General features: G+C 51.2%; 2 protein-coding genes across 2 annotated transcripts in view; both read left to right on the top strand.

Annotated features, from left to right (window-relative positions):
• The window catches only part of LOC103128202 (leukocyte immunoglobulin-like receptor subfamily A member 6), a 180,698-nt gene that overhangs the window by 10,863 nt on the left and 146,878 nt on the right, over positions 1 to 22,957 (top strand). The gene's annotated exons all lie outside the window — the stretch shown is intronic.
• Positions 6,591 to 9,507, top strand: LOC103127636 (leukocyte immunoglobulin-like receptor subfamily A member 6). The gene is made up of 7 exons (XM_060173102.1): positions 6,591 to 6,714; positions 6,912 to 6,947; positions 7,098 to 7,382; positions 7,526 to 7,825; positions 8,048 to 8,329; positions 8,532 to 8,831; positions 8,990 to 9,507. Exons 1-7 carry the CDS (start codon positions 6,669 to 6,671, stop codon positions 9,178 to 9,180), a joined length of 1,440 nt encoding a protein of 479 aa, XP_060029085.1. The 5' UTR covers positions 6,591 to 6,668; the 3' UTR covers positions 9,181 to 9,507.

Here is a 22,957-nt window from a genome sequence, read left to right as displayed (position 1 = left end):
GCCACAGTTGAGCTGGGACCTGGCCCCCTCCCTGTGCAGGGATGGGGGTCTCTGTCCTGTCTGTCTGAGTGGATTCTCTGAGCTGATCACTCCCGGGGGGGACAGGACGTGTGTCACTGCACTTGGACATTGATCTCAGAGGCTACCTCCTGTTTTAGAAACTTTCATTTCTCCTTTCACTCAGAGGATGGAGGCATTATGCTTCAGGACATGACTGGGGTGGTCACTCGCCCCAGGGGAGATGGGGATGCTGCGTGGACCTGACAGTCCTCCACCTCTGGACCAGGAAGGAGTGGACGCTAAGTTGCACCCTCTCATACCTGTTACCACAGGACTAAAAGACCTGGAAATGGGAACTTGGTGTCATCCTGTCCAGGGAGCAGTAAGGATGGATGCTGCCCTCACCATGATCACAATGAGAACTAACCAAGGGTCAGAGAACAGAAACTGCTTTGTTCCTGAGTGCCAGTCCTGACCCACCTGTGCTCTGAGGGGAGGAAAGGATGAGACTGGGAGATTGTGCCAGAAGCAGCCAGGCCCTTAGTGGGCAGGAGGGGCTCTGGGGCTGGTCCCAGGAGGTAGTGGGAACTGCTGCAAAAAACAGAAGTCCTGAGGGTGTGGTGGATATAAAGCCAGCCTCTGGGCTCTGCTGACATGACAGACCCATGATAGAAATGGTCAGTCCCACATGGGCACACCCTGACAGTCTGTCCATCCTGGTGGGTCCCAGGCTCCCTCCATCTGCACAGCCACCTCAGAGGAGGACACGCTATGACCTCACCGTTCACAGTCCTGTCTGTCTGGGTGAGATGGACCAAGGGGGACACCTAAGTCTGGGATGGACCCCACAGCCAGGCCTGCTGGGTCAGGGCCCCAGGTCTCAGTGGCTGTGTGGGGAGAGGCTGTTCCTCAGGACTCAGGACACCCTTCTCACAGGGACTCTCTTCCAGGGCTGAGTGTGGGGCCCAGGACATGTGTGCAGGCAGGTGAGTCTGTCTCCAGGCTCCCTGGACCCTCATTGAGGACAGGGGACTCCTGGCCCTGGGGATGGAGAGGAGCAGATTTGAGCTGATGGGAGGGTGGGTGGCATCTGGGAGGGTCCTGGGCTGACAGCTGGGGTCTGGGGGTGGGACTGTGCTGTGACCCCACCTCTGATTTCTTTCCAGGAACCCTCCCCAAACCCACCCTCTGGGCTGAGCCAGGCCCTGTGGTCCCTTTGGGGAGCCCTGTGACCCTCTGGTGTCAGGGGACTCTGGGGACCCAAGAGTTTGCTCTCTATAAAGATGGAAGCTAAGAATCCTGGAACACACAGATGCCATGGGAGCCCAGAGACAAGGCCAAGTTCTCCGTCACCAATGTGCTAGATCTCCAGGCAGGCAGATACCTCTGTTACTGTGTCAGCCCCACTGGCCTGTCAGAGCCCAGTGACGCCCTGGAGCTGGTAGTGGTGACAGATGAGACTCAATCAGCGGTCCCAGCTCAGGTTCTCCCTCAGGAAGAGGGTCTGCTCTCACGGGGACCCATAATACCAGCCCTGGAGAGCAGGGGGACCTCATTTCTCATGCTGCCTCCTCCTCTCCTAGGATCTTACCTCACACCCTCCCTGTCAGCCCTGCCGAGCCCAGTGGTGACCCCAGGAGAGACCGTGACCCTCCATTGTGCCTCAGGGCAGGGATTTGACAGGATGGTTCTGACTCAGCAAGGAGGACAAGTCCCCCTGGACCCTAGACACACAGTCACACCCCAGTGGGTAGGTCCAGGCCCTGTTACATGAGGGCCCTGTGACCCCCATCCACAGGGGGACCTTCAGATGCCATGGATATTACAGTGACAGACCCCAGGTGTGGTCACCCCCCAGTAAGCCCCTGCAGCTCCTGGTCCCAGGTGAGGGTCCCTTCCTGCTCCCTCCATGGTCTGAGGCCCCACACAGTTTACTGGGGTCTTTGCTCTCAGAGGCGCCCCAGGAAGGAGGCTGGGTGAGAAGACCTGGGTTTCCCTGTTCTGCCTTGGTGAGATGAGCCAGTGGGGACACCCCAGTCTGAGAGGGACCCCAAAGACAGGCCTGCTGGGTCAGCGTGCCAGGATTCAGGAGATGTGTGGGGGGAGGCTTGTGTCAGGACTCAGGATACCCCTCTCACAGGCACTCTCTTCCAGGACTGAATGTGGGCCACAGGACCCTTGTGTAGGCCAGTGAATCTGTCCTCAGGCTATCAGGACCTTCATTGCAGACAGTGGCCCCTAGGCCCTGGGAATAGGGAAGGGCAGATCTGGACTGACTGCAAGGGAGGGATGTCGGAGTGTCCAGGGCTGAGAGCTGGGGCCTGGGGTGGGACTGTGCTGTGACTCCACTTCTTACTTCCTTCCAGGGACCCTCCCTAAACACACCCTCTGGGCTGCGCCAGGCCCTGTACTATTCAGGGGGAGCCCTGTGACCCTCTGGTGTCAGGGGATCCCGGGGCCCAGGAGTTCCATCTCTATAAAGAAGGTGATACAGCCCCCTGGGTCAGACAGAGGCCGCCAGAGCCCAGGGACAAAGATCACTTGGTATCAGGGTGCTGGTAAGATTTAGAATTCTCACAAGAGTGAGAGAGACTGCAGAGGTGTCTTACCACACCTAGAGATCTCAGAAAATTTCTAACCAATAAATTGATGCTGATATTACCTATCATAAGGATGAAACTGCCCTATATTCCAGTCCAGTTGTTCCCACACAAGGGGAATTTAATGAAGTCTAGGTCCAAGGATGAGATCCCAGCTCCTGGACACCTCTTTTTGTCTTAAAATAGTTCTGTCAGCTCCAGTATCAATCAGACATTTAAAAGGTATTTTGTCAATCAAGAGTGTCATAGTTGGGTGACCCCGCTCAATAACAGGGGTGGTCCACATTATTTCTGCTTCTGGATCTGCCCCTACTCTTTCCAGCTGGCTATTTTTACTCTGGGTCCTCTTGTGCACTGGGTGCTTCCCCCTATGCACAGCAGGGGGCGGTGGACAGGTTCCCTGGCTGGATGGAGGTGTGATATCTACAGAGCATTTTATTATTCCCATATCTTTCCCTCTTTCAGGGGCTGAGAGCCACCCCAAATCTAGTTTAAATCTTTGTCAAGATCGGGTAAAGGTATGCCAACTCTATGAGTCGGGATCTTTAAAACCACATTCAGCTTAACTAAATCTTACTTAATACTTAAAACAAACTTTAGTTACTTAGGGGCTAACACACATTAATGAAAACAAGGTTAGCACAGAGATTTACACTTAAATAAGACAGTCTTGGTGAAGAGGAAAAAATTTCCCTTTGAAACGCAGTTTGGATTTTTAGCTCACAGCAACTCCGTGCAAGGAGGAGCGGGCGTGGCTAGGGGAATGATTGACTGAAGTCTCCGCCAATCCCTGGAGCAGTAGCTCTATGACGTGATTGGCTGCGCAGACAGAACAGGCAGGCTTAGTTTACTGCTGAGTGGAGAAAAATCTTTGGAAGTTCTTTGCTGGGCTAAGGTACATTTTAGATTTTTTTTTAAATCATTAAATTTCTATCAAAAGTGTGTGCTGGTTCTCTGATTAATAGCTTTAAGTTAGAAGGAATGTCTTGTTTGATTAATTTCTTTAAAGAATAGGTGGCTAGCCAGATAAGATCTTGCTCAGAATTGGTTTGACGTGTTCTGAGGGCTCTGGCTGGCGCCTGAGCAGAGAAAAAAGTCGGATCTTTTGGGTTTTGTGCTTTTAGGCAGGGAATAGCAGTTGAGAGACTATGCCTAGGTCCACTTTATATGTCTGACCAATCTCCCTTTATGGGGATCTGTATCAGGGGACCGAAGGGGTCCCACCCTCCACTGAATCTGTGGAATAGTGCTACCTCTTAGGGCAGCTTTCTTGGCACACTGCTTTAATGCAGCAATTAAAGAACTGTATAGGTAATTCCTCTGCTCCTTCTCCTTGGAAGGAAGTTTTGTCATGTCAGTTTAAGTCAGAAATTAGGTAAGAGTCCTAGAACAAACACCACAAAAGTGGGAGAGGAGGAAAAATTAGGTCAGACTCATTGAGATTCAATGGGGGAAGGACACTCAGTTTCTCAGAGCCTAGCCAGGGTTCTGATCTGCTGAGGTTCCTTCCCTGTGTCCCCTCCACGAGCTTCCCTGGAGCATGAAAAGGTAGGGAGAGGACTCAAAATGGGAGCCCTGGGGTTACCTTCTGATGTGCTTTGATTTTCTGGAGCCATGGTCCCGTTCCCTTCCGGTTGGCTGACGTTTTCAACTGGGTGAAGTACAAAGCCTCCTGGGCCGATTTTTTTTCTATTGGGGTCGGGTAATTCAGCCCCACACTATCGGTGCCAGATGTAGGCTTTCTGGTGGGGTGATCTCCAACAGGAAGGACCCCTGGCCGGCTCTTTTTCGCTCACTCAAGAGACGACACAAAGCAAAGACACCAGGGAGAAGTGATGTGCTCTCAAATCTCAGATCTTGTTTATTATCAGGTGGGCAAAGGTTTAAATAGAAAAACCAAACAAAGAACATTATTCAAATATATCAGAAATTACAGGTTTCTTAAAGGTCAGCTTGCCCCTATGGTAGAGGGCTGGTATGACAGGAATTGATGCAGATACATAAAGGTCAAGAAAATTAGTCTCCCGATGCAGGCATTTAATTACCCAAAGGCATTTGAGGAAATAATAGCGGTTGAACCCGTTAAAGCAAGATAGGGAGAAGATAAGCAAGGTTTGATGCAAATTGAGGATATCAAAGGGCACTGCTAGGAGTGTGTGATAAGGTGTGTTCTCCTCTGTGATCAGAAGGTGATGTGAACTCTGAGTAAGTGAATCTTGAAGTAGGCGGCCATGTGGCCTGCAGTTAATGGGGAGAAGTATTGAGGTTTCTGTGGGCTTAAGAGTCAAGAAGGGAATAACTTAGTCTGAGAGACAGTTTCTCCCCTTTTCTCACCTCGGTTGAGAGAGACTGACAAGAGGGTATCTTCTCAGACCTCCATCCAAGGATGGGGGAGTTCTCCCTAAGCTCTATCAAGCTTACACTTAGCCCCAACATTTGGGCACAAATGAATGAGACTATTTGTAATCAAATAAAGAAATGAAAGAAAAACACCAGGTGTTTTCACTCAGTGTGAAATCTAGAGACCTGATCATCATGAACTTGAAAAAAACTGAAGTGACCACATTGTTTATAAAATTTGTGAGAGTTCTGGCGGTTTCTTTGGGTGGTGGGAGAGGTGGGACACGGATCTCTGCTGGTTGGTGTGGTGTGGGGGTATATACACATCATAGTCCTACAATTTCTTTTTTTTTTCATTTCTTTATTGGGGAATTAATGTCTTACAGTCAACAGTAAATACAATAGTTTGAACATGCATGACATTTCTCAGTTTTCCACACAATACAACCCCTAATAGGTCCTTTTCCATCCTGTTCAAGAACCTGAACTCTCCCACCACACATCCACTCACCCTGGAGTCTTATTTTGATGCAAAATAAAAAAAAAAACTCCAGTTCAGGTTCTACCTGTGTTTTCTTTTCTGATTTTGTTTTTCAGCTTCTGCTTGTGAATGAGATTATCCCATATTCATCCTGTTTCTGACTTACCTTACATCACGTGATTTCTTCAAGTTCCATCCAAGATGGGCTGAAAATGGTAAAATCACCATCCTTACTCTGATAATGTCCAATAGTGATAGTTTCTCTGTCTCTTCATTTAGCTCCCTTGTTTCTTTCTTGATTTTCTACCTGGGTGATCTGTCAAGTTGAGAGAGTGGGGTGTTGAAGTCCCCTACTCTGACTGTTTTGCTGATAATATGATGCTGTAGCTCTTTGAGTAGATGTTTGATGTAATTAGATGGCCTCTCCTTGGGGGCATAGATGTTGATAATCACTAAGTCCTCTTGATTGGCTGATCCTCTGAGCACTAAGTAATGTCCATCCATATCTTTTAAATTTTTATTTATTCTAAAGTCTACCATGTCAGATATAAGCATAGCTATTCCTGCTCCCCTTTTTTGTGGTCCACTGGCTAAAATCCTATAATTTCTAATACACTATTAAAAATACAATTAAATGAGATACAATTAAATGAGATTTATACAATTAAATGAGATCAGGTTTGGTGGTGGAATCTTAGAAGGCAAAGAGAGAAAGTGAGATAGAGAAGTTGAGAGAGAGAGAGAGGAGGAGGAGGAGGAGGATCAGCCTGAATAAACCTTGAAGACACCAGTGATGATGTCTCCCCATCTGGTCAGCACCCACACACATGCACATCCCAGAGCTCAATGCACCCGGCAGGACTTACCGAGAGAAACACAGCTGGAAGCACTAGAGCCCCGGGAGGGAGCAGGGCCAAGACGTGGCCTCCTGGGACAGAGGGGCTCCCTCCCTGCAGGGGAGCTGCGTTCCAGTGACAGGGACAAGGGCCTCTCACAGGGACACTGGGACATCCCTGAGGTGCTGGGTGATCCTGTGGATCTAGTGATACACAGGTCTACTTTTAGGACCCAGAGCCTCTGTCCATAGTCTGGGCCTCCAGGGAGAGACTGGGGCCCCAAGAAGCCCTTCCCCTTCCTATGAGGACAAGAATGAGGAACCCTGATTTCCACATGAACACAGAACGTTTCACCCTGGGGTGCTCTGTCCTGGCTGCCCTGGGATTCCCCAGCTCTGCACCCTGAGGACCATGGGAGGCAGGCCCAGTTGGACCCTCACTGCCCTTCTCTGCCTGGGTGAGCTTGAGGACAGAGGAGGGGTGGCCTCCCTCCCAGATCCTGTCCTGAGGGACCCAGGACTCAGTGGGGACAGGCCTTCTGGGAGGGGGTGTGCTCAGACCAGAGGGGACCCCAGGCTCAGGGCCCAGACCAGGCCTGGAGTTGCTGTGTGTGATGGGTGGGTGGGTGAGTGTCTCACAGGAACTCTATTCCAGGGCTGTGTAGGGGGCTGTGGGACCAGGTCCAGGCAGGTGAGTGCCCTCAATCATCAGCCTCAGCCCAGTGTTCACGGGATGTGGGAACAGTGGGTGTTAGGAGGTGCCCTGTGTGGGAGGAGCCAGGGAACATCAGGGAAACTGAGGCAGAGGCAGCCCTGACTCTCAGCTCTGACTCTGTCACAGGGACCCTCCCCAAACCCAACATCTCGGCAGAGCCAGGTGCTATGGTCCCCAAGGGGAGCCGGGTGACCCTGTGGTGTGAGGGGTCCCTGCATGCTGGTGGCTTCCGTCTGTATAAAGGGGACGTCTCTGTGGACTGGGAGAGTGACGTCCTGCAGGAATCCTCAAACAAGACCGGGTTCGTCTTTGAGCCTGTAGCCTCACATTATGAGGGGCTGTACCAGTGTGGCCCCCTCAGCCCCACCTCCTCCTCAGAGCGCAGTGAGCCCCTGGCCCTGGTGGTGACAGGTGAGAGGGAACATGGGACCCTCCCCACAGGGACTCCTTCTCATGGAAGGGGGACCAGAGTTTTGGCTCAGGGGCCTCAGCCCACAGTGCAGCCTGGGGTGTTGGGGTGATGGCCCCCTAACACAGCTCCTCTTCTCCCTCAGGAGTGTTCCCCCCACCCTCTCTCTCAGCCCACCCGAGCCCTGTGGTGGAGGCAGGAGGGAGGGTGACCCTCTCCTGCAGCTCAGAGACAGCAAGGGGCACTTTCCACCTTCTGAAGGAAGGGGGCGCTGACCTGCCCCTCCACATGGAACAGCGACCCTTCCCTGGGAGACCCCAGGTCCTCTTTCACGTGGGCCCCATGAACGCCTCCCACGGGGGCACCTACAGGTGCTACGGCTCCTCCAGCTCCTACCCCCAGCAGTGGTCAGAGCCCAGCAACCCCCTGAATCTCGAGGTTACAGGTGAGGGGCCCTGCTTGTCCTGTCCCTCCAGGTGCCCTAAACTCTGCACTAAGTGGGTCCTGGGGGTGGTGGGATGACTCCGTAAACCATGTGACCAGTGGGCCCTGGGGATAGTTGGGGATAACCTCCTAGGGTCAGAGGCCAAGATGAACCTGAAGGAGCAGTGAGGATCCCAAGCCTCTTGGGCATGAGGTGAGTGTCTGTGTGTCTGTCTGTCCCTAGGTGTGTTCCAGGCACCCTTTCTTGTGGCCCAGCCAGGCCAGCTGGTGCTGACTGGGGACAGCCTGACCCTGCAATGTCACTCCCATGCTGGCTTTGACAGATTTGCCCTGGCCAGGGAAGAGGGGCCTCAGGGCCCACAGAGGCTGGATGGGCAGCATATCCCTGACTTCCTTCTGGGCCCCATGAACAGCTCCCATGGGGGCCGGTACTGGTGTTTCGGTGGACACAGCCGATCCCACATATGGTCGGCCCCCAGCAACTACCTGGACCTCCTGGTGGTGGGTGAGGAGCCCCCCAAAGGGCTAGGCCTCCCCATCCCTGGGTGATGGTACAGGGAATGGTGCTGGGAGGAGGCAGAGGGTAGGGCGCAGAGAGGAGAAACCACAGAGGGGCTATGAGGACAGCGACAGGGTCCCTGGAGAATGGGGCCCCGAGCCAGGGTCTCTGGGGTGGGGCTGCTGTGACCCCCGCAAACCTCCTACAGGCACATACAGCAGGCCCACCCTGTCAGCCCTGCTGGGAGCCCAGGTGCCCTGGAGAGGGAATGTGACCCTGCAGTGCCACTCTGACATCCCTGCTGAGATCTTCTGGTTGTCCAAGGAGGGGTCCTCTGCTCCCCCTCAGTTCCAGTGGTTATTGTACAAAGCTTCACCCTATCAGGCCAACTTCACCTTCAGTGCCATGACCCAGGAACAGGGGGGCAGCTACAGGTGCTACAGCTCCCTCAGCAGTGCCCCCCACCTGCTGTCCCTCCCCAGTGCCCCCCTGCAGCTCCTGGTCTCAGGTGAGGACCATGTCTTATGTCCCGAGAGGAGAGAGAGCAGTAGCCCTCAGCTGGGCCCAGGCCTCAGTAGAAACACCTGTGCAGGGTGGGTATCCCGGGTGGGCTCAAGCTCCGGGGAGCTGCTGTTCTGACCCCTGTGACCTCGCCAACACCTCCAGCCCCATCAGACCACACTGTAGAGAATGCCGTCCGCATGGCCATGGCTGCCTTGGTCCTGGTGGTACTCGGGGTCCTGCTGTTCCAAGCCCGATTCACCAGCCATGAAGAGCCCAGGATGCAGCTGACAAGGAGGCCTGAGGGAGAACAGACACCGGGGACTGTGCACTTGCCCTGCACCTCAGGGCTCTGACCACCCAGGGACTTTGGATGGACTCTCCCCAGGATGCCTTTGCTTCCCTGACCCTGGTGGCCTCTGGGACCCCACCATGGGACAGTCCTGCTCTGAGGCATGAGGGTGGTTGCAGAAGCCTCATGTTCAGAAGGTTCTGGAAGATCATCTGGGTTCCAAGTCCCTGGAACTGTCACTGAGAACACAGAGTAGTGAGGCTGTTGGCATCGGGAAACATGGGCTGTGGGAGATCTGGATTAAACTGGTTCTTCCCTCCCGCAGTCTGGATGTGATGTCTGCCTTCCTTCTGCCCTGAACTGAGGCTGCAGCACACCTCAGATTTGCACCCACATCTGCCTTTGTCTGAGAATCAGCCACTTCACCCTAAATCTCAGCCCCTCACTCTCCCTACAGAGATGGCAGAGGGGCACAGGAGGGGGAGCACTGCCTGGAGATGGGGCCTGAGGGGCAGGAGGGCCCGGGCTGCTCACAGACGGAGGATGAGTCAGATGCCCAAACAGAGAAGTCCATGCGGGCGTGGTGGGGAGAAAGCCCACACTCTGGGCTCTGCTTCCTTCCCTCTCTGCCTGGCTCCCCTGGGTGCCCAGACCACAGGGATCTGAGCTGACAGCACAGTGACCTTGGAGCCTAGTTTGCAGATCTGAGCCTGCAGGCAGCAGCTTCTGGGGGGGGGGGGGGGCGGAACACTGCCTATGGCAGGATCCATGGGTGAGGGGATGAGCTTATGGGACAGGGCTCAGTAGGGGCAGGCCTTCTGGGAGAGGGTGTGCTCAGCCCAGAGGGGGCCCAGGTTCAGGGCCCAGACCAGGCGTGGAGCTGCTGTGTGTGAGGAGGGTCTCACAGGGACTCTCTTCCAGGGCTTTGTAGGGGCTCCTGGGACCATCCAGGCAAGTGAGTCCCCCACTCCTCAGCCTCAGCCCAGGGTCCCCAGAAAGTGGGCACAGTGGGTGGGGGGAGGTTCCCTATGTGGGAGGAGCCAGAGGACAGCTGGGGAAACTGAGGCAGAGGCAGCCCTGACTCTCAGTTCTGACTCCTCCCCAGGGACCCTCCCCAAACTCTCCACCAGGGCAGAGTCAGGCGCCATGATCCCCAAGGGGAGCCGGGTGACCCTGTGGTGTGAGGGGTCCCTGCAGGCTGGTGGCCTCTGTCTGTATAAAGGGAACGTCTCTCTGGACTGGGAGAGTGACGTCCTGCAGGAATCCTCAGACAAGACCGGGTTCATCTTTGAGTCTGTAGTCTCACATTATGGGGGGCTGTACCAGTGTGGACCCCTCAGCCCCAGCTCTTCCTCTGGCCTTGGTGGTGATAGGTGAAAGGGGACCAGGACCCTCCCCACGGGGGCTCCTCCTCACAGGAGTGGGGCAGAGTGTGGCCTCAGGGGCCTCAGCCCACAGTGCAGCCTGGGGTGTTGGGGTGATGGCCCCCTAACACAGCTCCTCTTCTCCCTCAGGAGTGCTCCCCCCACCCTCCCTCTCAGCCCACCCGAGTCCTGTGGTGGAGGCAGGAGGGAGGGTGACCCTCTCCTGCAGCTCAGAGACAGCATCAGGCACTTTCCACCTTCTGAAGGAGGGGGGCGCTGACCCACCCCTCCACATGGAACAGCGACCCTCCCCTGAGAGACCACAGGTCCTCTTCCCTGTGGGCCCCATGAACGCCTCCCATGGGGGCACCTACAGGTGCTAAGGCTCCTCCAGCTCCTACCCCCAGCAATGGTCAGAGCCCAGCGACCCGCTGCCTGTGAAGGCCACAAGTGAGGGTCCCTGCTTGCCCTGTCCCTCGCATTGCCCCAAACCACGTGTCAGTATGTCCAGGGATGGTGGGGTGATCTTCAACCATGCATCCAGTGGGCCTAGAGATAGTTGGGGGTGACCTCCTGGGGTCAGAGCTGCAGAGAAATTTGGGGGAGCAGTGAGGAACCCAAGCCCCTAGTGCCTGAGGCGTCTGTGTGTCTGTCTGTGCCCAGGTGCGTTCCAGGTGCCCTACCTGGTGGCCCACACAGGCCAACTGGTGCTGTTTGGGGATGGCCTGACCCTGCAGTGTTGCTCCTGGGCCAGCTTTGACACATTTGCCCTGGCCACAGTGAGGGGTCTCAGGGCCCCAGTGGCTGGATGGGTGGTGCAGCCCTGACTTCCCCTTGGGCCCCATAAACAGCTCCCATGGAGGCCGGTAACAATGTCTCAGGGTAGACAGCCTGGCCTCCCTGGGGCTGGGAGGATCACAGCAGAGTCCCTGGGGGATGGTGGCCACAGCCCTGCCAGTACCCCAGTCCCCTGGATAGGGGATGTGACCCTGCAGTGCCACTCTGACATCCCCGCTGACACCTTCCAGCTATCCAAGGAGAGGTCCCCACAGCTCTTGCATCTGTGGGACTTGATGTCGGGCATTAAGCCAGCCTCCCCCTGCTCCATCCTGCATTGCTGATTCTATGGCCTATTTACATAATCATTGTTTTGCCTGAAAAATCCCCACCCATCCCATTGATCTATCTTCTTTCTACCTCGAGACCCACCCTGCCTGCAGGGTAACATTAATCCCACCTTCCCAACAGTTGCTAAAAAAGTTTCTACTTTCCCAGCGTGCTTTTGTCTTTCTCCACCCCCTTTTCTAGCCATTTCAATTTCTGACTTTCCACTTCCGGTTTTATCCTATAAAAAGCATTAGCTCTCTGATCAATAGATGCTTTTGCATTACCACACTGCCACGTGTTCCTGAGCCATCTACCTCCCTTGTCACTGAGTGAGTAGCAGCCCAGGCTGAGTCTGGTCGCGTTCTCTCTAACCCAGAGAGCATGCTGCCAGGGAAGAAGCACCCCCACGCTAGCCCGGCAGGCTGCCTCCTCTCAGGCCAACTTCCCCTTCAGTGCCATGACCCAGGAACAGGGGTACAGCTACAAGTGCTACAGCTCCCTCAGCCATTGCCCCCACTGCTGTCCATCCCCAGTGCCTCCCTGCAGCTCCTGGTCTCAGGTGATGGTCCCTGGACCATGCCCCTGCACCATGGGGGTGAAGACCCTCAGACACTGCCCTGCCCAGTGCTCAGTGCTAGGGTGTCAGGAGGGAGACTGCAGAGACCAGCCCCAGGGCCCCACCCCATGGAGGATGGAGATGAAGGGTCCCCCAGCTTGCTCCCCATCCCAGATTCAGATCAGGGGGACAGTGAGCACTGAGGGCTGGTGGCTCAAGGGGATGGGCAGGGACAGCCCTCAGCCTCCCCTGTTCTGTCCCTCAGCCCATGGACAGAGGGCATGTCTGCAGGTCAACAGGGGTATCTCAGCAAAAGTAGTCCCCCAGCTCCCCCTCCCCTAATCCCTTTCCAAACCCACAGCAGGTGCAGGAGGAGTTTAGGGGGCTAGGCCTCAGGCTCTGTAGGTCCTGATGCTCTGGGGCCTTGGGGAGGACACTCCTCACAGGAGGGGCTCTGTGAAGGGAGCGGAGGGCAGGGCAGGCTGGCCGCTGGCCATGGTGCTGATACCGAGGCCTTGGGCCCAGGCCTCCTGCCTCAGTTGCTCCCTGTGGGCAGCCAGGCCTCATCCAGGGACAGCTGTTGTGCCTGAGCCAGGAGGGAGGCACAGGAGTAGAGCTACTGAGTTATTGGGACTCAGGTTCACCTCACTCCCAGAATTACCTCAGGGCTGCAGTTTGGCAACACTTGCTGTTTCTAAGGGGCTGGTGAGGTGGAACAGGGTACAGGGACCTGGGCTTGCATCAACCTCAGCCTTAGACAAGGAGCTGCCCGGGGCACAGGAGGGGAAGGGTGCCACCATTCAGTGCTCCTGCTCCTTACTGGTGGGTCAGCAGGACCCCCAGGCCATCTTGACCTCAGGAGAAAGAGAGGAACTCTAGGGCACTGGCCTCAGGCACTGAGAGGTGCTGGGTGGGCTCAGGGCTTGTGGAGCTGAGGGAAGAACAGAAAAAGCACTTTCCTTGCCATGCTCAAGAGAAGCTGCTTCCTTGAAGCCACACAGACAAGTCAGACTCTGAGGGGAGAGAGAGCAGCAGCCTTCAGCTGTGCCCAGGCCTCAGCAGAAACACCTGCACAGGGTGGGTGTCCTGGGTTGGGCCCAGACTCCAGGGAGCTCCTTCTCTGACTCCTGTGACTTTGCCCACACTCCCAGTCCCTCAGACCACACAGTGGAGAACGGGGTCTACATGGCCATAGCTGCCTTGGTCCTGGTGGTACTCAGGATCCTGCTTTTCCAAGCTGACTTACCAGCCCATTAAGAGCCCAGGATGCAACTGGGAGGAGGCCTGTGGGAGGACAGATGCCAGGGACTGTGCAGTTGCCCTGCACCTCAGGGCTCTGATCACCCAGGGACTTTGGATGGACTCTCCCCAGGATGCCTTTGCTTCCCTGACCCTGGTGGCCCCTGGGGTCCCACCATGGGACAGTCCTGCACTGAGCCATGAGGGTGGTTGCCAAAGCCTGATGATCATAAGGTTCTGGAAGATCATCTGGGTCCCAAGTCTCAGAAACTGTCACTGAGAACACAGAGTAGTGAGGCTGTTGGCATCGGGAAACATGGGCTGTGGGAGATCTGGATTAAACTGGTTCTTCCCTCCCACAGTCTGGATGTGATGTCCTGGTGATGGAGAAGGTTCCACCAAGAAAATAGAAGTGGGTAAGCTGTAGGTGGGGCTTTGGCTTTTAAAGGCTTAGGCTTTGGGGACTTGCTCTTTTTCTACTTTTACCATGTGACCATCAAAAGGTAAGTCTTTTCACTTTTTCCTCTATTCTCTCTCTCTGTATTTATCTATCTATCTCTCATGTCCTGGCATGTATATGTTTTTCAGGAAGGTTCAATTTACATGGATATCATACTTTTCCATCAATTCATTGAGAAAACTGCATGACAGACCTTCAGAACGGTACAGATGCTCCCCCTTCCCCCTTAGGCTGCAGCAAACCTCAGAATTGCACCCACACTGAACACATCTGAGAAGCAACCACTTCACCCTAAGTTCCAGCCCCTCACTGTTGGTATGCTTCTGGATTCTGCTTGTGAAGTCTTCTGTTTTCATCATCACATTGGGTTCGCTTTGTGTTGCTTGCGATGTGTTCTGTTTGCATGTCCACTGTTGGCTGTGCACTCCCCTGCCTCCAGGATATTGGTTTGGCCCTCGCTCCCCTGCCTCTGGGACATTTGGTTTAGTCCTCACTGGTTCGTGCTTTTTCCTTCTCCCCACCCCCTATCCTATATATTTCCTTGTTCCTGATTCTTCCGCATCAGGAGACATGCAAGACAGAGTTGTGTTGTGATTAGAAGAGATTAGATTGTTGAGCCACATCCCAGCTCGTCAATAAAGGATATTGCTTCCCACCTCAGCCATGAGTCCCTGGTCATCTCTCTCTCCCGCCTGCAAAGCAAATCCAGCAAAATGGCACCCGAACAGGGACAAGAAACTCAGCTCCACACACATGCAGCAGACCAAAGAAGACCAGATAAGTAAAGCTGCCATGGCCTGCCTTTCTACTCATGGAGAGGTTTCCAAAAGCCTCTACCCTTTCTTCATGAGACAGTTTCTCTGTCTCTAGAACATTTCTTTCTGGGCCACACTTTGGTTTCCACCTGCCACCTGCCCGCCAGAGCCTGCTTGCTGCCGCGGGATGCAGGGAACTGGGCGCGGGCTCCCTCCACACATTCTTGCTACATGTTCTTCCTGTGCAAGTCTCATAAAAACACCTGCAATTCAAACTCTTGAGGTTAACCCCAGAGGCTTAAAACCCAACACTCTTTGGCAAATTGATGTCACCCACATACCCAGCTTTGGCAAACAAAAATATGTGTTCGTCTCAATTGATACCTTTTCTAAATTTATGTGGGTGACAGCTCAGACAGGAGAAAGTTCAAAAAAGCTTATAAGCCTTTTGCTCTCCTGTTTTGCTATAGTGGGCTTACGTCTTCAACTGAAAACTGACAATGAGCCTACATTTACCAGCAAACAATTTAAAGATTTTTGTTTCCTCTGGAACATTACTCATACCACAGGCATTCCCTATAATCCACAGGGACAAGGCATTGTTGAGAGGGCCCATCAAACCCTTAAGGATCAATTAAATAAAGATAACGGGGGAATGTACCCCCTGATATACAGCTAGCAAAACCCTTAATGACATTAAATCTCTTTAATATTTACAAAAACCTACCTCCTATTATTCTTCATTGGCAAACACCATCCACCCTCCCAGCTATTAAGGTCAAATGGAAAGACCCACTAGCTAAAATTTGGAAAGGGCCTGACCCCCTATTGATGGTGGGGTGAGGTTTCACATGCGTTTTCCCACAGAATTACTCCAAACCTGTCTGGGTTCCTGTCCACCAATATCCACACAATGGAGCTGCTATCCCTGAGGAACAAGACATACTGCAAGAGGACTACATGCAGGATGAACCCCAGGACCCATAATACGACATGGCAGAATCTGAAAAATCTGGTTCACAGAGCCCTCTCTCGTATCCCTTCTCCGAATATCTTATGCTATGACTGGCCAGTTGTGTTTTGTGAGTGTGTTAAATGACCAAAAATTTTTGTATGACCCATTTTGCTCAGAGTACTCTGAAACTTAATTGACTTGATACAAAAATGCTGGACACAGCCAAGGTTTCGGGAGACATCCAGAAAATTTGTTTTTTCCTCTTTTGATTTTTTATATATAAGTCTTGGTATAAATGTAAAGTGCTTAGTCTTAAACTGTGTGAGTAAAGACAGATCTAAATTCGTTTTTAAAATGATATGTTTTCATAAGAAAAGTTTTTCTCCTCCTGTGTGTTATAACTAAATGCTTATAGGTATGTTTTAAGCTTGGTAAACATTAACTGTTAAAAGTGCAACCTCGAAACTACATTCTTACCAGGCAAGGTAAAACTAATTTGCTAGAAGTAACTGACTCTTTAAGACAAAAGTCTAAATATTTAACGTGACAATACATCCCCAAAATTAAAATACAAATTCTTTATACAGGACACTTTTGGACGGCCCTCTAAAGTGCCCTGTAAGCTAATCTTGTGGAAATTAACCCACAACAGATCTGGCATAAATATGACACTATAAATGTTAAAATCATTGTCACTAACATGTGTTAACCCTCTATGTAACCTGAGTCTGTTTATAGACCAAAGTAAAAATAGTTTTAAAATCAAAATATATATTTTAACTAGGGAATTGGGGTGGTAGCGCAGTGGGTTAAGCACAGGTGATGCAAAGTGCAAGGACTGGAGTAAGGATCCCGGTTCAAGCCCCGGCTCCCCACCTGCAGGGGAGTCGCTTCACAGGCGGTGAAGCAGGTCTGCAGGTGTCTGTCTTTCTCTCCCCCCTCTGTCTTCCACATCTCTCTCCATTTCTCTCTGTCCTATCCAACAACAACATCAACAACAATAATAACTACAGCAAGGGCAACAAAATGGAATAAATAAACATTTTAAATATATGTAAAATCAAAATATATATTTTAACTAAAATTGGTCTGAAGATCCTGCTGTAGAGACTGCTATAGGAGGTCACATTAGATGACCTTTAAACAAAATTATAAAGATACTTAAACCAATTATAATCATTGAATTATCAATTATAGTAAGCTTCTAACTTGTCAAAAGTTTTTTTCTCACAAGTAATTGACTACAACTATGTCAAAGCCTTCACATGAAGAAACATCTGCTCATATGGTAAGGCATTAAGCTATAAGAAGTTCCTCCATGTGTTCTATGCTTTACATTGGGTTGTTATAGCTCTCCCCCGTCAAGAAAATTGGTTCAGTCCTGCTAGTTTCACGGGCCCGCTTGTCCCCGCTCCAAGGATCCCCGAGAGAGTTGGAGAGTTCTACAGTTGGAGAGTGAGAGAGTGGAAGAGTTGGAGAGTGCTTAGCGCCACTGCGGGGGAAAGAGGCAGCAGAGTTCTGTTTGGTGATTAGTTTGGTTTACTTTATGAATCGTTGTTCCTGAATAAAGAAATACAGCTTCCCTGCCCAGCCGTGTGTCCTTGAGTTTCTGTTACCCGCCCGTGAAGCTAACCCAACACGCTGGAGCCTCCGAATTTAAACAACAAATGGAGCCCACATGGACCTGACTGACCCGCCCATCTCTCAGATAAGTGAAGACAATTTGGCTACCTATGTACTATGGCCTTCTCTTCTGCTTGTGAAGAGATCTCCAAAGGCCTCTGCTCTTTCTTCACGATACTGTTTTGCTGTTTCTGGAACATTTATCTCTGGACCACTCTGGTTTCCACTCACTCAGGTGCACTCAGAACAGCCAGAGGAGTCGGGAAGAGCCAGTGGGCGAGAGGCGAGGTGCAGAGCTGCCGTTTCCACCTGGTGGAGCAGCCAACCAGCTGGCTGCACCCGGACAACCCCGTGCACTGCGCCCGCAGCCCCGCAGCCCGCAAGAGGCTGACACCGGCACACAGGAGCCCAATGCTAGCACACAGGAGCCCAATGCCAGCACGCAGGCCAGCCCACAGGAGCCAGCTCTCCATTGCGTGGCACAGGGCACTAGACGCGGGATCCCTCCATGCTGCTTGGCCACCGTGAGCAGGGCAGCAGATATGACAAGGCCATGGGGCAGGGCCACGGTGGCCTATCATGGCCGCCACCCCTGGGCACCTCGGCCCCCGCCTTCTACAAGGCTGGCCCGCCCGCCCTCGGGCTATGAATTCTATACAGATCCCGGACCTCCCGGACTCTTCAGGCTCCCTGCCAAAACTGACCATCCTGGACGAGATCCTCAGCTTTGGTCTGAAGGCAGACAGCTGGAGTATGCAGAGATTCATCCAGAGATCACAACCTAAAATCCCTAACAGTGGAGCTGCGCAAGAGGCTACCTCCAGATGGTGACCCCTGCGTGGGAGGCCACCTCCAGATGGTGACCCCCCCAACAACTAAGACAGTACATATCTAAATTCGTGTTTGAAATGACATGTCTTCATAACAAAGGTTTCTCTCCTTGTGTATTAATTACCATGTTTATGTTTATGTTTAAAGTTTGGTAAACAATAACTTTAAGGTAAAAATGTAACTTTAAGGCTAAATTCTTACTAGGCAAAGTTAAATGGAAAAGGTTTTCAACATAATTCTCATAAAGATAAAATTACTTACATTTAAAGTCTGAGGTAAAAATTAGTTAACAATCAATATATTTTAACTAAGTTGGTCTAAACAAGACCTGCGCACACCTAAGGTGTGTCTCCATCTCAAGTGGGTGTAACAAAAGGTTAAATAGACTTGTTGATATGTAAAACTCTCGATTACCTTCTCTATTAGAAATGGTAGATCGCACAATGGCTATGCTAATTATTCTCATGCCTGAGGTTTTCTTTCCTGCGCACACCTAGGTTGCATCTCCATCTTAAATGGGGGTAACAAAACGTTAAAAAGACGTTGTTGATATGTAAAAGCCTCAAATTCCTTCTCTATTAGAAACGTTAGATTGCGCTATGGTTATGCTAATAACAAGTTTTGTTTCATAGTAAGTAAATTACAGCCAGCTGCCTTTGGCACTCTAGGCTGTTCCCCACCCCCATGCAAATGTCCGTCGAGACAAGTACGCCCCCCATAGGCAGAAAATGTTTTTTAAGCTGATAAAGTTTTGCCCACAGAGACAAAAAATGGCCCCGTCAGGCCTTCCCTTGGCAGCACACTGGTTCTTGTTATTTGCTTACATGTTTCTCCATGTTTGTGCCAGTTTCTTTTTTTAAAATGCCTGTACGATATAGGTTTCTGTTAACCCCACACCCCTGATACTGTAGACATTTAGTTAAAAAGAAAAGGGGGAATTGTTGTATGCTTTATATTGGGTTGTCCTAGCTCTCCCCCTGCCAAAAAATTGGTTCAGTCCTGCTAGTTTTGCGGGCCTGCTTGTCCCGCCCCAAGGAACCCTGAGAGAGTTAGAGAGTTCCAGAGTTAGAGAGTGAGAGAGTGGCAGAGCTGGAGAGTGCTTGGCGCCGCTGCGGGGGGAAAGAGGCAGCAGAGTTCTGTTTGGTGATTAGTTTGCTTTATTTTATGAATCGTTGTTCCTGAATAAAGAAATACAGCTTCCCTGCCCAGCTGTGTGTCCTTGAGTCTCTGTTACCCGCCCATGAAGCTAGCCCAACACGCTGGAGCCTCAGAATTTAAACAACATCCACGTAGAACTTATGTGAATTAACAACATTAACATATTATTCTACACTTAACTGGTGTGTCTCATTTTGCCACTATAGGCCTGCCTTTGTCAGCCAACAATTTAAAAATTTTTCCCTTTATAACATCACCCGTGCCACAGAGATCCCACACTACCACCAAAGACAAATGGCTGTTGAGAAGGCCTGCCAAACGCCTAGGCTCAATTAAGTAAAGTAAGAAATAAGGGGAAATACATCCCCCCACTATTCAGTTGGCTAAGGCACCAAACCTCTTTTCCTATAAAAAAAAATTGATTCAGATGCCCTGCTAACCATGGGAAGCAGATTGTTTGTGATTCTTTCACAGGAGTCCCTGGAAAAACCATCTGGACCCCTGCACACTCTGACATCACCCACTAGGTGGCACAACTACAGTGGCACACCCCCCGATACTCATGATATGACCTGACACAATCTAAAGATCCTGATTCACAGACTCCAAGGACAGGACTTTCTCACTATCTGCCTTTCCTGCTTCTGCTTTGCCTATCATGTTTTGGCAGTTCCAGATCACTTTCTACAGAAAAGCGGAATTCCAGTGGCTGACCTTGCCCATAGAGATAGACGTGCAGCTTTTCATCCCGTGGCATTTCTCCCTCTAGTCGCCTACTTTGGACTGAGACTTCTAATGGACTTGCTGGTATACCCTTTGGACACTTTACACAATTTTACATCAGCTTCCTTCCCTTCATGCTGCTGGTTTTTCAAAGACTGACCCACAGTAGTTCATGGACTTTACAGCCTATTGCCTTGAGTACTATACAATGCCAAATAGCCCCTCTGCTTATCAGGCCATGCCCTCCCCTTTGCAGGTTTTATCCTTTGAGGTGGGAAATGCCCTTCCCTCATTACTAGGCCCTGCTACCAGATGCAGGAGATAGCCCCAGAGACAGGAAACATCCCCCTGCCCAACAGCCTTCCCTGGTATCACACTGGCTCTTACTACTCCCCTACTTGTTCCTTTCTGTTTTGTTATAGCATTCAGATTTATGCCCAATAGGTTTCTGTGCACCCCTACACTACTATTCCTCTTTCACAGATGGAGTCTTTTATAGACATTGACCCATCTTAATGCAATGACCAGATAGAAAGATAGGGAAAGATGTAGAAATATTGTGGGGAGATGATGGAGCCTGGCAGAGCTTAACCTATGGGATGAGTCCCTCCAGATAAGTCTCTCTCTCTACAGAGGGGTTGAGCACAGGGGGGACATATAAATCTCACAAGGTTGTCAGCCATGTAAGTCTTCCCTCCCCCCACAAAAACATCCTACATCTTCCCACCTGAGCATGGCATTCCTTAAAAAACATTTAAGCCTGATCCACTCTAAATTTACTATACTGTGGCCATTAGGGAAAAGGAAAGGGGGAGATGCTGGGAAATTGTGCAGATGCAGTCACATATGCCATGTTGTCCGCTCAGGGCATTATCAATTCCCCGCAATAGTTGGAGTGCTTTGGTTACTCCTCCCCCTTCCCATTCCCGCAAGAGCTATTATCCTACCCTGGAGTGCTTTGGTTACTCCTCCACTTCCCATTATCCTATCCCCAAGTGCCTTGTTTCCTAACCAATCATGTCCCGACTTTCTCCCATAAAATCCCTTCTTATTCCGCCCTTCACTCTCTTGCCTGCTTTTCACCTCGGTGACTGGACACAAGGGAAGGAGGCTGCACTTAGCAGGAGGCGGCCATTTTTTCTGCTCCTCGTGGCCCCAACTACTTCGCTCTCACCCAACTCTGAGATGCCCACGTGAATAAAGAATTGTGTCCCTTCTCAGCTCTGGATCTCCTCTCTCTCTCCTCCATATCAAGCCCAAATGGCAACCTCCTGAGGAGGATGAGGAGAGGGTGGCAGCACAGCCACAGGTGCCACCAGTGACTCAGCCGGACCTGCACCCCCCTCCTGGTCCAGCAGGGGCATTTCCAGCAGCAGAGACAGGGATGACTTGGTGTTTGTTAGCAGGATCCTGAGCATAATTCCCCACTGTGGGTTGTGGTGGTGAACTTGGGGACTGCTGAGCATGTGATTGATCTTATTCAGAATCACTACATTCTCCTGATTCCTTTTTCACAGGATCCTTGCATATGCATGGAGCAGGTTCTTTCAGCGTAAAAATCAGACTCCATTCTTTCCCTGGCATTTATCTTTTAAATAAAACCATTCATTTCACCCATCATGGCAAAGGGGTCGCCTGATTTCTTCTGATCTAATGGAGTTTGATGTTCCTGCATTTCCCTTCACTCCACAGAAATCTCAATTTCCGTGGACATGGATATCCAGGGCATCCCTGGAGCAGCCTCCACTTGATAGACTTCTGCCTGTATGACGTGGCCTAAGTTGGGTCTCCCTGTACTTTCTTCTTGTTTGTGACTTGTAAAAATGTCTCCTGGACTTTACCCATCTGGCTTCTCCAGAAATACCATGAGGAGCAGTTTCTTCTTCCCAGATGTCTCAAAATTAGCAGTGTCTTTTAGTTCCCAAAACTTTCCATTGCTAGGAAATTAAACATTTTCCTAGAATGTTCATGATTTTTACATCAAATGTAAAACGGAGGGGGCTGACAGTGATGCACTCAGTTAAGCTGACATAGTGCTAAGTGCAAGGATCCACGTGAAGACCTGGGTGCCCCTACCAGCAGGATGGTGAACAGGGGCTAGGAACCCAATGAGATCTGAAATGATAGGGACACGAGACACGAAGAATGACAGCAAGACAGGTTTCTGATCAAGTTGCAAAATTTTATTGTGAACACAGGCATTATAAGGCTTTGGGGAAGGAGAGGGAATGCTGGAGGAGGGTTGGAGGGAGCAAACTTCAAAGCAGAATGTTCCTTGCAACAAATGGCAGGAACCAAACTGTGTGTTGACTCACTTGTGTTGACTCACTTGATTACTGATAAATGGTTTACCTAAGGGGAAATGGCCTGCCCAGGGGGGAATTAACACTTGTCTTGAGGGGTTCCGTTGTCTCAAAGCTTATCATCTATCAAGCAGAGAAATGGCTCCTGGCATATCCTCCCTTTGTTATAATTTTAAATTGAGGCAGGCAATGGGGGTGAGGAGCAGAGACCCTAACAGCAGGTTTGGTGGGCGTAACCAGAGGAGGGAAGTGTTGACCCGATTCCTCCTGTGGGGTGAGTGCAAAACCAACCTTCCAGCATCTTATAAGGCTCTTGGTGTCTTTTTGGAGAGGGGAGGCAGAGCCACAGTTTCTAGGGAAACGATTTTTGTTGCTGACACCAACCTCCATCCAAATCAGGTTTGCTTCATGGGAGACTCAGAGGCAGATGATAGGGTCCTCCCCCTGCAGTGCTTTGCCTTACAACCCTTACTGGTGTCCTTGCCCTGCCAAGGTTGGATGTCTCGATGCATAATTCTGAGTTTTATGCCATCCGAAAAGGGCGTCTGTCATCCTCAGGTTCAGCCAGGCCTCTGTCAGCCAAATCAAGTCTGTGATAATGTATTTGCAAAGGTTTTGATGCCAAGGAGTCAATCTGCCGTTTTATAAAATCAGTAATCTTATTAAAAATAAAGGGTCTTAGGGTAATCATTAACAAAAGACTAATCAGGGTCTCATAAGGGGCACTGTAGTGACTCAAGACTATTTGTGGTGGAGTCTATAACCTG

Source organism: Erinaceus europaeus, chromosome 2 (assembly GCF_950295315.1).
Source record: "Erinaceus europaeus chromosome 2, mEriEur2.1, whole genome shotgun sequence".
Taxonomy (NCBI): Eukaryota; Metazoa; Chordata; class Mammalia; order Eulipotyphla; family Erinaceidae; genus Erinaceus; species Erinaceus europaeus.
Note: the sequence above shows the minus strand (reverse complement) of the source record. Positions and strands in the feature narration are given on the sequence as shown.

Bases quoted from the DNA above. Each gene is read 5' to 3' on its own strand.
- LOC103127636 (XM_060173102.1), top strand. From the start codon at position 6,669: ATGGGAGGCAGGCCCAGTTGGACCCTCACTGCCCTTCTCTGCCTGG. The intron at 6,948-7,097 runs GTGAGTGCCCTC...ACTCTGTCACAG, and splicing joins GTGGGACCAGGTCCAGGCAG to GGACCCTCCCCAAACCCAAC. The intron at 7,826-8,047 runs GTGAGGGGCCCT...GTCTGTCCCTAG, and splicing joins CCTGAATCTCGAGGTTACAG to GTGTGTTCCAGGCACCCTTT.